Source organism: Lepidochelys kempii, chromosome 1 (genome assembly GCF_965140265.1).
Source record: "Lepidochelys kempii isolate rLepKem1 chromosome 1, rLepKem1.hap2, whole genome shotgun sequence".
Classification (NCBI taxonomy): Eukaryota; Metazoa; Chordata; order Testudines; family Cheloniidae; genus Lepidochelys; species Lepidochelys kempii.
Window position 1 is genome coordinate 281,998,469 of NC_133256.1, and position 15,540 is coordinate 282,014,008.

General features: G+C 54.3%; 1 protein-coding gene across 1 annotated transcript in view; it reads right to left on the reverse strand.

The window, feature by feature from the left end:
- The window catches only part of LOC140906735 (glioma pathogenesis-related protein 1-like), a 63,616-nt gene that overhangs the window by 13,602 nt on the left and 34,474 nt on the right, over positions 1 to 15,540 (reverse strand). Inside the window, exon 4 of the mRNA XM_073331276.1 lies at positions 533 to 618. Coding sequence (XP_073187377.1) covers positions 533 to 618 — 86 coding nt within the window. The remainder of the gene's footprint in view (positions 1 to 532; positions 619 to 15,540) is intronic.

Here is a 15,540-nt window from a genome sequence, read left to right on the forward strand (position 1 = left end):
TGTTAAATTTATATGAAACAGCCCTGTGAAGAATGGCACACTCCTATAGATTAATTGTCTGCAGGCTGCACATCTGCAGGGATAAGTCACTCTTTTACATCCTGGCATGAATTAGTCACAACCGTTTCCCAAAAGTGACTGGATGCTAGTGAACAAATGTCAGATATACTGTAAGCTGCCCAAAGAGTGCTTAGCTGGAACTTTACTTTCTTGAATCAGTGATTTTTAAATTGGTTATTAGCCTTTAACAGAAAGTCAGTGATTGGTAGCATCTTGTCCCAATGACAGTAATAACTGGCTAAAACCAATCTGGTAGTTTGCAATCCTTATTGAGATACTAATTCAGTAAGACATGAAGTACTTAATTAGGTGCTTTACTGAATAGGAATGGACTTGAGTATACACTAAAGTGCTTTGTTGAATTGTGGCCTGAGAGAGTCCTGAGATGGTATAAAGAATATAAGGAACAGTTTATCAATAGGGTGATATTGTTTGCCTTTTCCTAGTCCCTAATAAATTCACTTTTACTTACTACATAGATTGTCCACACAGGTGTCCTCTTTTGAGCACTGACTACATGATGCTCCTGCTTTATAAGGTTTTCTTGGGTAATTGCCGCTACAAAGGCAGAAGAAAATTCTGTTAGATGAATTTCACTGTGTACAATTTTAATAAGATCCTACATTTAAGGTATTAAACACATTCAGGGCCGGCCTTAAGGAAAATGGCACCCTGGGCGAACTTGCATTTTGGTGCCCATGGGCATGGTGCTCCCCAACCCCTGCACTGTGCCACCTTCAACCCTAATCCCTGCTCTCCCCTCCCATGCCCCCTAAGCCCTGCACCCCTTCACTCCTATCCTGTGCCCCTAACCCCTGCACTATGCCTCCTTCGCTTCTCCCTTCTCCCTCCTGAGCCCCCTACCCTGCATCTCCCTCCTGCACCCACGTGGGGAAACTGACCCACCTGGATGTACAAAACAGTTGGCATTTCTGCTCACTCCTCCACTGGACTGCTGCTCCTCCGCCCCATGCACCCCCCCACCCCCGGGGCTGCCTACGGAGAGGGCAGGAGAGTAGCAGCTGCTGATGCCTCAGCACAGCCCAGGTGGGGAAGTGACCTGAATGCAGGGAGCCCTGGTGTTGTGTGTGTGCCTAAGTATATGAGTGTGCTGTCTCTTTAAAAAAGCATTCAAGGTCAAGATCCTGAAGGCTTGTGTTCAGATACAAGCAGCGGCCAGCAGCTCTAAACCCAGAGAGGCAGCAGCAGGGACACAGATTTCCCCCTGTCCTGTCACCCCAGCTCAGTGAAAATTGGGTGCACAGGTGTGTGTGTGTGGGAGGGGGGGGAGACACCCTGACATCAGCCCCCGCCACCCCACAGCAGACAGGCAGACACTCCCAGTCTCGAGTGGCCAGGGAGGCAGGGACAGCAGCAGCTTCGCAGGTGGAGGAGGGGAATCCCTGCTCCGGAGGAGTCATCTGGCTCAGAGGGCTGGTTGTCCAACTGCCCCCTGCAGCTCAGGTCTCCCTCCCCCACCCACACCAGCCCCCTCTCCAGCCACTTCTGTCAGCCCAGCTGGCTCTGGCAGGTCAGGTGGAAATCCAAACCCTGTGCACAGCGTCCTCTTCAGTGCTGGGTTTACAATAGCGCCAATGGTCACATGGAGCCGGGTCCATGCCCAAGCGGAGCAGGCCGGGGCCCCTTCTGACTGTGCCTTAAGACCCCGCCAGCTCACTGGCTCCCCCCTCTTGCTCCTCTCGGCCAGCTCAGCCGAGGGCTCCTCTCCGCTTCCTGGCCAGACCCCAGTGCACCTCCAGTTCCAGGCAGTCTCTGCTTCTCACCCACTGTGGGGCCCTACCTGCCTCCCTGGAGCTGAGCTGCCTGGGTCTGGTGCAGAAGCCTGGCCAGTTGTGGGGCGACAGTGTCGGGGGCTTGGCTGGGTTCCTCCAGGCAAGTGGCTCCTGAGGGAGCCCAGATCGCGCTACTCCCAAGGGGCTGGAGCGATGACCACCCCTGGTTGTGCTGCCAGCTCAGCCTGGCAGACAGTTGCCTCCCAGCAGGGCGGGTGAGTGTGGCTGGGAGACAAGGCATGGGGGAGTGGGTCTCAGTAGGGCCTGGGGGCGTACTGGGCTGTGAGAGGGCAGGGAACATCTGTGTGTGTTTTGGGGCATTAGGGAGTGAGGGTTCTGTGTGGGGTGCTGGGCAGTTGTGGTGGGGCTGTGGGCAGAGAGATGCTGGCCTCTTTCTGCCCCATCCCACACCCTCTCCCGAGTGCCCCCCTGCCTTCACTCTGACTCTTCCTGCCCCTGTTCCTCCCCTGTCCACTCCCCCCAGTGCCTCCTGCCCACCGCTGATCAGTAGTGCACGGGAGGTGTTGTGGGCAAGGGGGAGGAGCTGATTGGCGGGGTTGCCGGTGGGTGCTCAGTACACACTATTTTTTTTTCCTGTGGGTGTTCCAGCTCTTTATCCCCCATGGAGTTGGCACCTATGGGCTATTGGGGGGGGGGGGGGGACTGTGTGGCACGGCATGGGCCTGGCCCCAGCCTCGAGGGGAAGGGGCATGCTGGCAGCACAAGACCAGGCGGGGCACTGTGCGTCTGGATACTGCCAGTTTGTAAACAGTGCCCTCGCACTGGGCTGGGCAGAGCGGGGTCACCCCTGCTGTGCCACATGTCATTGCCCCTGGCTGGCCACTCGCTCTGGTGCAAGGACGTCAGTCCCCACACTCCATTGCCCCCATGGGGGCCCACAAATATGTTTGACGCTGGGCCCACAAAAGGTTAATCTGGCCCTGGCCCTCTTTGGTGGGCTGCCCTGGGCAGGGGTCTGGACAGCCAAAGGCCAGCTCTGAATACATTAATATAAACTTCTTAGCATATTTTAACAACTGGTAAAACCTCATGGGAAAACAAACATTCTTGAAACCATTCCTTGTGTTCACTGTTCTCCTTCCTCTATTAAAGACAACTGCATTAAAATTCTACCTTTTTCCAAAAAGAAAAAGCTAATGATTTATAAATCAAACCCTGCATAAGTGTACAAATTTCTTTAAAATGAATATCTAGCAGTAGAGTTTGGCTGCAACTAAGGTAAATATAATTGCGAGTTTTCTGTAGGCAGAAAACTCAATACACTCCCAAGATCTCTTTCAGCAAAGAGATTTGCATGCTTTTTACAACTGATTTAAATTCCTGAGATAAAGCTTTGATTCACAAAATATTTAAGAACTTGCTTAACTTGATGCGAGTAATCCTACTGCAGTCAATGGGACTTAAAGTTAGAATATGCTTAACTGCCTTGCTTAATTGGGACCAAAGTGCTTAATAAAAGACCAGACCAACAGCTCCGACTTCTCTCATGTCAGTGCAGGCTGAGTTGAAAATTAGGATATCATCCTAACTCTTGATGAAAGATTTATACGAAGGCTGTTTAACTGAAGTATGCTGGATCTGATAAATTCATCTGCCTGTAAGATTAATGCCTGAATATCACTCTGGAAGGCAAAGTGGAAGTAATTTCATACAAAGCAGATACCCCTATAAGTCAAGTGGTGAAATGGAGAGGAAAACTCAGATGGTAAAAATCTAATGTATTAAGAAAGCTTGTCAAAAATAAAAAAAACCTCTGAAAGCAACATCCTTCTAGAATAAGGGTAAACTTAAACTCAAATTTGACTGCAAAATGATTTGTTGGGGGATACCAGTGAAATACATTCACACACCTTCCTATTAATTTCCTAGTCTTTTATTTTAAAGATCTAATGTGTAGAATCCCTATGTAAAACCCAGGTCCAACATGCCTTCAAATTCCTGATTTAGTAGGACCTTCTCTCCCCCTTCATATTCTTTGGCAGCCAGTAGGCCATTTCACAGTTATGCTTCTCAAGCTTTTTCAGTCTAGTGACATGTTGGCTAGATTATTTTCTGGTGAAAATAAAGCAGCAATGTCCTGAACTGTAATATTTGTGCCCCTTGCTGCTTGTAGATGTTCTTCCCCACTGCCTCCAGTGGTTGGAAACCTAGAGTCCCAGACACTTCCACACAACTGGAGATGAAATATTATCTTTGTTTTCCAGTTGTATACCTTTATATATTCTGGGACAAAACAAACAAACTGCATAAAAATGTCTTCCTTCCCAGATACTCTGTAAAGACAGGAACATTGGCTAAATGAAAGAATTTGCACTTTTAAAATTCACCAGAGATGTTTTTACATGTGGATAATTGCTGAGTCCTGAATTACAGCTGTTTGGTCAGAGACTGCGCTTAAGGTGTCCGTCCTTCTGTCTGCTAAAAATTAAAAATAAAACAAAACTGTGGCACCTCTGGGTGCAGATATGGAAACTATTAGGACGCAACTCCTAGCATTATGCTGTTGGGAAATCTTTTGGGGCCAGATACTTGCTTGTTTTCAGTTCAATGACCGTCATAACCCTTGCAATCTCTCAGGATCCAAGTGCCTCCCTTCTTGTCCTCTCCCCTTTTGCAGACACCTTTCCTTCTTAGCCCTGGTCTACACTAGGACTTTAGGTCGAATTTAGCAGCGTTAAATCGATGTAAACCTGCACCCGTCCACACAATGAAGCCCTTTATTTCGACTTAAAGGGCTCTTAAAATCGATTTCCTTACTCCACCCCTGACAAGTGGATTAGCACTTAAATCGACATTGCCAGCTCGAATTTGGGGTACAGTGGACACAATTCGATGGTATTGGCCTCCGGGAGCTATCCCAGAGTGCTCCATTGTGACCGCTCTGGACAGCACTCTCAACTCAGATGCACTGGCCAGGTAGACAGGAAAAGAACCGCGAACTTTTAAATCTCATTTCCTGTTTGGCCAGCGTGGCAAGGTGCAGGTGACGATGATGGAGTCCCAGAATCGCAAAAGAGCTCCAGCATGGACCGAACGGGAGGTACGGGATCTGATCGCTGTTTGGGGAGAGGAATCCGTGCTATCAGAACTCCGTTCCAGTTTTCGAAATGCCAAAACCTTTGTCAAAATCTCCCAGGGCATGAAGGACAGAGGCCATAACAGGGACCCGAAGCAGTGCCGCGTGAAACTGAAGGAGCTGAGGCAAGCCTACCAGAAAACCAGAGAGGCGAACGGCCGCTCCGGGTCATAGCCCCAAACATGCCGCTTCTATGATGAGCTGCATGCCATTTTAGGGGGTTCAGCCACCACTACCCCAGCTGTGTTGTTTGACTCCTTCAATGGAGATGGAGGCAATACGGAAGCAGGTTTTGGGGACGAAGAAGATGATGATGATGATGATGATGAGGTTGTAGATAGCTCACAGCAAGCAAGCAGAGAAACCGGTTTTCCCGACAGCCAGGAACTGTTTCTCACCCTGGACCTGGAGCCAGTACCCCCCGAACCCACCCAAGGCTGCCTCCTGGACCCAGCAGGCAGAGAAGGGACCTCTGGTGAGTGTACCTTTTTAAAATACTATACATGGTTTAAAAGCAAGCATGTGAAAGGATTACTTTGCCCTGGCATTCACGGTTCTCCTAGATGTACTCCTAAAGCCTTTGCAAAAGGTTTCTGGGGAGGGCAGCCTTATTGTGTCCTTAATGGTAGGACACTTTACCACTCCAGGCCAGTAACACGTACTCGGGAATCACTGTAGAACAAAGCATTGCAGTGTATGTTTGCTGGCATTCAAACAACATCCGTTCTTTATCTCTCTGTGTTATCCTCAGGAGAGTGAGATATAATTCATGGTCACCTGGTTGAAATAGAGTGCTTTTCTTCAGGGGACAGTCAGAGGAGCCCATTCCTGCTGGGCTGTTTGCCTGTGGCTAAACAGAAATGTTCCCCACTGTTAGTCACAGGGAGGGGGGAGGGTTGAGGGGGTAGCCACGCGGTGGGGGGAGGCAAAATGCGACCTTGTAACGAAAGCACATGTGCTATGTATGTAATGTTAACAGCAAGGATTACCCTGAAAGAGTGTAGCCACTGTTTTATAAAATGTGTCTTTTTAAATACCGCTGTCCCTTTTTTTTTTTTCTCCACCAGCTGCATGTGTTTCAATGATCACAGGATCTTCTCCTTCCCAGGGGCTAGTGAAGCTTAGAAAGAAAAAAAAAAAACGCGCTCGCGATGAAATGTTCTCCGAGCTCATGCTGTCCTCCCACACTGACAGAGCACAGACGAATGCGTGGAGACAAATAATGTCAGAGTGCAGGAAAGCACAAAATGACCGGGAGGAGAGGTGGCGGGCTGAAGAGAGGGCTGAAGCTCAAATGTGGAGGCAGCGTGATGAGAGGAGGCAGGATTCAATGCTGAGGCTGCTGGAGGATCAAACCAGTATGCTCCAGTGTATGGTTGAGCTGCAGCAAACGCAGCTGGAGCACAGACTGCCACTGCAGCCCCTGAGTAACCAACCGCCCTCCTCCCCAAGTTCCATAGCCTCCACACCCAGACGCCCAAGAACGTGGTGGGGGGGGCCTCCAGCCAACCAGCCACCCCACCACGGAGGATTGCCCAAAAAACAGAAGGCTGGCATTCAATAAATTTTAAAGTTGTAAACTTTTAAAGTGCTGTGTGGCATTTTCCTTCCCTCCTCCACCACCCCTCCTGGGCTACCTTGGTAGTCATCCCCCTATTTGTGTGATGAATGAATAAAGAATGCATGAATGTGAAGCAACAATGTGAAGCAACAGTTCCTGGCTGCCGGGAAAACTGGTTTCTCCGCTTGCTTGCTGTGAGCTATCTACAACCTCATCATCATCAGCAGCATCTTCTTCGTCCCCAAAACCTGCTTCCGTATTGCCTCCATCTCCATTGAAGGAGTCAAACAACACAGCTGGGGTAGTGGTGGCTGAACCCCCTAAAATGCCAATGCTTCACATTGTTTGCCCACTCCAAATTGATTCCCAACTGACCGGTAGCTGTCTGGCCTTGCAAGCTTCCACAGGGCTATCGCCACTCACTTCTCAACTGTGAGGGCTGCTCTCATCTTGGTATTCATGTGCTTCAGGGCAGGGGAAAGCAAGTCACAAAGTTCCATGAAAGTGCCCTTACGCATTCAAAAGTTTCGCAGGCACTGGGAATCGTCCCAGACCCGCAACACTATGCGGTCCCACCAGTCTGTGCTTGTTTCCCGAGCCCAGAATCGGCGTTCCACAGCATGAACCTGCCCCATTAGCACCAAGATGCATGCATTGGCAGGGCCCATGCTTTCAGAGAAATCTGTGTCCATGTCCTGATCACTCACGTGACCACGCTGACGTCGCCTCCTCGTCCGGTATCGTTTTGCCAGGCTCCGGTACTGCATATACTGCTGGATAATGCGTGTGGTGTTTAATGTGCTCCTAATTGCCAAAGTGAGCTGAGCGGCCTCCATGCTCGCCTTGGTATGGCGTCCGCACAGAAAAAAGGCGCGGAACGATTGTCTGCCGTTGCTCTGACGGAGGGAGGGGCGACTGATGACACGGCTTACAGGGTTGGCTTCAGGGAGCTAAAATCAACAAAGGGGGTGGCTTTACATCAAGGAGTATTTCAGGCAGGACTTCACGGAGGGTTCCAATAAGAAATGGTGCACCTAAGTTATTGTTCTTATTGGAACAAGGAGGTTAGCCTGGCCTCTGATTGATACATGGCTAGATTTACCTCGCTGCACCTTCTCTGTGAGTGACTGCAGTGTGACCTAGAGGAATGAGTCCCCTAGACAGGGGAGGGGAGGAAGCAAATGAGTACAAAACAAATCTGGTCTATTTCTTGTTTTGATCCACTCCATCTATCTTTTACATCTTTGGCTGGCAGCAGACGGTGCAGAAGGACTGCATGCCATCCACATCTCTTGCCTGCCTGGCAGAAGATGGTACAGTACGACTGCTAGCAATCCGTATCGCCTGCCTGCTTACCATAAGACGGTTCAATAGGACTGACTGCAGGACTAAAGAGAATGACCTGGTCAAGTCACTCCAAATTTAGTCCCTGCGCCCATGTCTGCCCAGGCGCTCTCAGCCGACGTGGCCAGGAGCACCTCGGACATGACGAGGACGACTACCAGCCATACTGCACCGTCTGCTGCCAGAAGGCAATGGGTTGCTGCTACTGTGTAGCAAAGCCGTACCGCGTCTGCCAGCACCCAGGAGACATAGGGTGACGGTTACCTGAGCAGGCTCCATGCTTGCCATGGTATGGCGTCTGCACAGGTAACTCAGGAAAAAAGGCACGAAACGATTGTCTGCCCTTCCTTTCACGGAGGGAGGGAGGGAACGGGGGCCTGACGATATGTACCCAGAACCGCCCACGACAATGTTTTAGCCCATCAGGCATTGGGATCTCAACCCAGAATTCCAATGGGCAGCGGAGACTGTGGGAACTGTGGGATAGCTACCCACAATGCAACACTCCGGAAGTCGACTCTAGCCTCGGTACTGTGGAAGCGCTCCGCCGAGTTAATGCACTTAATGCACTTAGAGCATTTTCTGTGAGGACACACACACTCGAATATATAAAACCGATTTCTAAAAAAAGACTTCTATAAATTCGACCTTATTCCATAGTGTAGACATACCCATAGAGTTCTATAGCTAGGCCCAGGAGTTCAATAGCTTCACATTCTTTAATGAAAATGTTTCCCTTGGTTAGATTACTTCTGGTCACAGAAAATGGGGAAACTACCCAGCAATTTTTCTAAATGATCCAATTTTACCCTAGTGTAACTTATGTGACAGGGCAGGCCAGATGGCTATAGGAGAGTAATTTTTTTTTTTTTTTGAAGCAAAAAAGGTTTTTTTTATTTGCATAACACACTTACAAAACAACAGCATATGCAATGTGTAACACAGCAACCAATCACAATTGTTTTCTCATTAGCTTCAGGGCAGGGAAGTGTTCAAGCTTGCCTGGGCCCAGAGCGGGGGGCTTCCTGAACTCTCGTGGTCTTCCACCCTTCCAAGTTACCTGGTGGTCCAGAGCGAGGGGCCTTCATCGACTCTCAAGGTCTGCCACCCCCTTGAGTTACCTGGTGCCACGCCCAAGTGTGACCAACAATTCCCTCCTCTGAAAGCACCCAACAAAAGGGGCAGCCTGTGGGGTGGACAACTCGCCGGGGGGCACGTACACCCACATGTGAAAGGACCCCTCTAAGGTGGTGGTGTCCACAGCAGCAATGGCTGGGGCTGGGGTCCCTTACTCTCTCCCACAATCAAAGGGTCAAAACAAAGGGAGCCAGACGGGGACATGGAGCAGAGAGCCTCAGACGGCGCCCACCGCTCCTCAAAAGCATCAAGGGAGTCAGTGGACGCCGCCCAGAGGAACTCCGCCCAGATACATGAACGGAGCAAGGATCGGAAAACGGCCCCACAGTCACAGGAAACTCCATCGGCCAACCTCCTCTCTCTGGTTTTATAGATGGCCGTTTTAGCCAGGGCCAGGAGGAGGTTAACTAGGAGATCCAGCGACTTTGTGAGGCCACAGATGGGAAGTGCATAAATAAAAAGGTGAGGGAAAAATGCAACCAAAAACATAATAAAAGATTTGTGAGGAGCCGGAACAGGGGCTGCAGCCTGGCGCACTCCAAATATATGTGCGCCAGGGTTTCCCTCACACCACAAAAGGGACAAGTATCTGGGATGGGGTTAAACCGCGCCAAGTACGTGCCCGTGCTCACAGCTCCGTGAAGGAGCCGCCAACTGATGTCCCCAGCAGGCCTCGGAACCAAGGTGGAATATAAGTTGGCCTTCTGCGGCTGCTCAATCTTCAAAGGTGGTAGAAGGTCTCGCCACTTTGTGTCGGGGCGGGACACGGGTGAGGGCGTGAAGGGGGTGGAGCACGAGCGTGTACAGATGTTTCCTTGGCGCGGTTTGGAAGCATGCTGGCTGCAGTTCATGCAGCCGGCTCGCCGTAAAGGAGTGAGGGGGTCAATTGGGTCTACGGGGCAGGGGACCAATGAAAAGGTCCGGCGGGCCTGGGGTAGAGGGTGGGCGGGGCGTGCCCTCGAGCAGGACCCGATCGAGGTAAGCTCTAGTAGCGGGCAGCAAAGCGGCCTTCACCTCCTGAAGTACACGGCGGGGGGTAAGAAGACTGGAGAGCCCCATGAGCCGAGTGAGCGTCAGGGGATCCAGCCAGTCTCCCCGGTCGTAGTCCAGGAGGTCTCCGACTCTCGTGACTTCTGCCAGGATCAAGCTCTGGCGCACCGAGTGGGACTCCACCACCTGCACACAGAGCTGGGGGTTGTGTAGCAGGGGCTCCTCGAGGAGATCTGTTCCCTCGGTGGCTACCACGGACCTGGTCATTAAAAACCATTTCCAAGTCCAGAGGAGGTCCTGGAAGAAGACCGACAGCCCGGAGAGGTCTCGCGGAAGACCTCCCAGACAGAGATAAAAGAGCTGCTGATCATATCAGAGCCCTCGGATGCAGCGCAGGATGGTGGGCGCCAGTATGCTCCATGCCGAACTGCCTGCACTATAAAGGAGCCTCTGTAGGGCCTGGAGGCAGAAGATGCAGACCTGAGTGTGCAGACACTTCATCTACCCCTGAAGGAAGGAGAACAGGGCCTGAAGAACCTCTACAGGGGCCCAGTGCATTCCTGACCAAAAGAACCCCAGAATCGATGTCCGGAGGTTGGTCAGGAAACCCAGGGCCGGGACCAGGGTGTTGAGCCAGTACCAGAGCTTGGACAGGACTAGCTGATTAAGCACCAGCGCTCTCCCACAAAGGGAGAGACATCAGAGTAGCCCCGTCCATTTCTGGAGCCGCTCTATCATCCTGCCCTCTAAATTTTCCCAGTTCTCCGGCGGAGAGGGATGCGTGGCAGAAAGGTAAATGCTGAGGAAGAACAGCGGACCCACGCTCCACCGGATAGTCTGAAGCGCGGGTGGGAGGGAGCTCGCCTGCCGCCAGTCTCCTACCGCCAAGCCAGAGCTCTTGACCCAGTTGACCCGGGCAAAGGAGGCTGCCGAATAGATGGCCTGGCAAGCTTCCACCCGCACCAAGTCGCCCGAGTCCTGGACCACGAGGAGCACGTCATCAGCGTACACCGACAGGACCAGCCGCAGCTCCTGCTCCCGCAGCACCAACCCTGTCAACCTCCTGTGGAGGAGGCAGAGGAAGGGCTCGATCGCCAGAGCATACAGCTGGCCCAAGAGGGGGCACCCCTGCCGTACTCCTCACCTGAAGTTGACCAGTTCAGTTAGGGTCCAGTTGAGCTTAACCCAGACACTCTGAGGAGGCGTACAGCACCCGGAGAAAACCACAAACTGGGGTCCGAAGCCAAATGCTCGCAGAGTGTTCAGGAGGTACCCGTGGTCCACCCTATCGAACGCCTTCTCCTGATCAAGAGACAGGAGGGCGAACGACAGACCATCTCTCCGCCCGAGTTCCAAAAGGTCTCGGACTAGAAATAGGTTGTCAAAAATGCTGCGACCCGGGTCTGGTCTGGGTAGATCACGTCCGCCATCACGGACCCTAGCCGCAGCGAGATTGCTTTCGCTACGATTTTGTAATCCGTGCTAAGGAGTGAGACGGGACGCCAGTTTTGTAAATCGCGGAGGTCCCCCTTCTTCAGCAACAAGGCGAGCACCGCTCGCCTGCACGAAAGAGGGAGGACACTGCTCTGCAGAGACTCGGCCCAGACAGTGACTAAGTCTGGGCCGAGGACGTCCCAAAACATGCGGTAGAACTCCATGGTCAGCCCGTCCATGCCTGGAGACTTATTGGTGGGCATACGACGGAGGGCTTCCGAGAACTCGGCCAGAGTGAGAGGCAACTCTAGCCGGTCTCGGTCGCTCGTGCTGACCGTAGGGAGCTCCTCCCAGAGCACTCTGCAAGTGCCACGGTCAGTCGGATCCGGAGAGAAAAAGACTTGCATAGAAGGCTCGGGCCTCCCGCATATCTCCACCGGTTCCGTGAGGGGGGTGCCGTCTTCTGCCAGGAGGCAGGTGACGTGTTTCTTGGCCCCCCTCATTTTCTCCAGGGCATAGAAGAAGTGAGAGCCGCGATCCATCTCCCAAAGGAGGCGGATGTGGATCGAACAAAGGCACCCCGGCCCCAATGGTCCTCGAGGGCCCGGAGCTCCTCCCGCTTCTCCCGGCACGCTCTGCAGAGGAGCGGGTCCTCGGGGCTGGCGGCCAGATGCCTCTCCAGCTCTAAGACCTCCCGTTCCAACTGCTCTATTGCCACATTTCTCCATTGGCTGGTGCCCTGGGTGTAGTCGCAGCAGAAAAGCCTGGCGCGCACTTTCCCCAGGTCCCACCATTGCCGCGCCAAGGGAAAGGCACACAGCTGCCCTCGCCAGGCCAGCCAGAATTCCCGGAAGGACATCACGAAGCCCTCATCCTCCAACAAGCTGTTGTTAAAATGCCAGTAGGCTGGCCCCGGCCTCTCCGCACAGTGGCTAGATGATGGTCAGAAAATGGGGCCAGCCGAATGCTGGAGGAGTGGGCTCATAAGAGATGGAAGCGTGATAAATAAATGCGGTCCAACCGGGAGTGGCTTGACCAATGGACTTCTACCCGGACAAAGGTGAACGTGGAAGTGTCATCCGGGTGGTGGTCATGCCAGATGTCCACTAGGGAGTGATATTCGACTATCTCCCAGAGGATGTCCGCGGCAGCCGGGCTCTGCTCGGTCCCCGAGTGGTCCTGTTCCTCGAGGGTGGTATTGAAGTCCCCTCCCAAGACCAGGCACTCGTGAGAATCTAAAGCGCCGAGGAAGGCGGATGCCCGCTGGTAGAATTGCAGCTGCTCCAGGCCCGATGTCGGGGGATAGACATTAACGAGGTTAACCACGAGCCCCTCCATACGGACCCGAGATGCAGCAGGCGATCCGGCACGGCCTTGGCGACCCCTAGCACCTTGGGCCATAGGTCAGGGGAGAACAGGGTCGCCACTCCAGCCTGTCGAACTGTGGCATGGCTAAAGTTGACCCTGTCCCCCCCACTCCAGCTGTCAACTGTCTTCGTCGGTCGGGTCCGTATGGGTCTCCTGCAGGAAAACCACAGAGTACCCTCCCTCCCGAAGGAAGGAGAGCACCTGGGACCTGCGGAGAGCCATCCTACAACCCCGGGTGTTCAACATTGTGATGGTGAGAGGTGTCATGGGGAGGGTCGGGGGGGTTCTCACTGGCAGGGATGCTCGCATTTCCCAGTGGGCCACCCAGCAGTCCGTGACCCATCCCGTAGGTGAGTAATTGTTCACGGAAGACATGGACCCGCCAGTAGGCCGTGGCATCCTGCTTCCCCGTCCCTTTACCTTCCCCCATGAGAGCCCTTGTGGCCCGGAGGATTTGAGAAAAGTTCCCCCATCGCTGGAGAGCAAGTTGTACCTTGTTGCAGGAGCCACGGACATCCTCTAAAAACTTCCGCAGCTCTCCTCGCAGCTCATGGGGGGGTGGGGTTACGGTTTCCCGGTTGTTCCCCGGCGGGGTCCTTGGTGCAGCCCTGTGGTCCACTAAAACGGACAAGCAGGGTGTGGACCCCCAACGGGGTGCCTGATGGGCTGGAGCTTCTAGGCCTGCCTCAAGCTCTGGGGCGATAGGGGACGGTGGAGGGGAAAATAGCAGCTCCTAATGGGTTGCGGCAGGAGAACACAAACGCCGCTCCCTGGGGGTCATCAGTTGGGAAAGGGAAGGAGACAGCCCTGGGGGCGGCAATGACATTGCATGAGGTAAATTGGGTAGGGGCAGGGGCGAGGTTCTGGGTTTTGGGAGGCAAGCAGCTGGATGATGGCGCCTCCCGATCAGGCTCAAGGGTTAAGGGGGTGGGGAGGGAGCTCTCAGTGACACTGGGCGCGTACTCTGTGGTGGATTTAGCGGCCACAGCATCAGGATGTGGATTATCTTCTGTAGGGCCCCCACCCGGGAAGGAAGTCGATTTCTCCGCACCAACGGGGGGTGCCCCTGGCGACTCGTGCCCCGGCCGCGTGGTGCTGGCTGTCACCTGAGCAGGCTCGGTGGTCATCAGTGGGGTGCCATCAGTGGCCGGGTGGGTGGAGAAGTCCAGGGACTCCTCGAGGTGGGCGCGGAAGCAGCAGTCAAGGGGATGGAGCATGGGGAAAAGAGGGGTGGAATGAGGTCGCCCAGATCGACATTTGCTGGCAAAAAGTTTTGCTGGCAAAAAGCCCTCCCCCTGGGCGACCGGGGTCAGATCTAAGGCCTCGATCTCCTCGAACATGGAGGAGAGGACACCTTCCACCGCCCCGAGGTTCTTCCCGCCGGCACCTGCCACGACGGTTGCCTTGGGGTTCACGGGGACTTCGGGTGGCGTCAGGACAGAAGGGACTTCCTCGAGGGTCTCGGAGGGGAGGGTCTCCCGTGGAGGGGAGAGACTACCCTCCGGTGCTGCCACGTCTTTCTTGGCTGACATCGGTGGATGGGACGCACTCGTGGGCAAGGCGGAAGGTTCGGCATCGGTGCCCCCCTTCCTGGTCTTCCAGGGGGCCTCCGCCTCGGGTAGATGAGGCAGAGCTCGAGCCTTCCGCTTGCCTCGCTTCCCCTGGACTAGGGCCCAGCCCTCCATGGCATCAGCTGGGGGCTGGTTAGCAGGGGTCATGTCAGGGGGTAAAGGCGATGGCTCAGGGACTTGGGGTGGGGACGGTGGGCAGCATAAGGGAGGGAGGATTCTCCCTGGGGCAGGCTCTCTCCTGTGCCTGGTGGTATCTCTGCCACACCCTCCTCTGTAGGCCCCGCTAGATTGTCAGCAGCGAGGGCAGGGCTCTCCCACTCATCTGGGCATTGTAGGGGAGGTGCCCCTTGGGCCTGAGCGGGAGTCGTGGTGGTCCGAAGAGGAGGGGGGGCGGATTCGGGTTCTGGGCAGCCAGGGGCATCGGCCATGACGGGGCCGATGTCCTGTCGGGTCTTGGGGATCCCAGGTGCCCCTCCTTCCCGGGCTAAGGGGCAGTCCTTCCGGACATGCCCCGACGCCCGGCAGAGGTAGCACAGGCTTCCCCTGTGGAAAAGTACACCCGGTAACGGGTCCCCTGGTGGGGGGACTAGGAAGGACCCTTCGAGCACCACTCCGTCATGCGCCGCTGACAGCAGTAAAAGTCGCACTTGCCAGCGGAAGGAAAAAATGTGACGGAGGGTGGGGTCCTTGCAGCCGAACAGGAGAGGGCTAATAACAGAAACAGGTTTCCCCAGGGTGGAAAGGGCGGGTAGCAGGGCAGCATTGGGGAGAAAAGGAGGGACAGAGGTCAGGACCAGGCGGACACCCAGGTCCTCTAGCGGCTCTAGGGGGACAAGCACCCCCTCCCCTCCCACCGCCAGGCCCCTCTCCACTGCTCCCTGGGCGGCAGCCTCCAATGTTAAGAAGAAAACTACCTTCCTGTACATTTTGGAGGCCGCCACAATGGCCGAGGGCCCCACCACCCTCGCTAACGCCTGCACGTAGGTCTCCACGTGGGGCAAGGCGGGCACCAAGAGGCGTCGGACACCGTGCTTTCTTGTCATGGTGGGAAAGGGGCCCCAGCCGCTATTGATGGTGGCGCAGGCGGTGGGCGGGAGAGATGACGAGGCGGCAGGCAGGAAGGGGCTGCCATCACCCGGGCATACGTCCTGGGGGCTGAGGGAGGGACTCCGCAGAGCTCGTGGA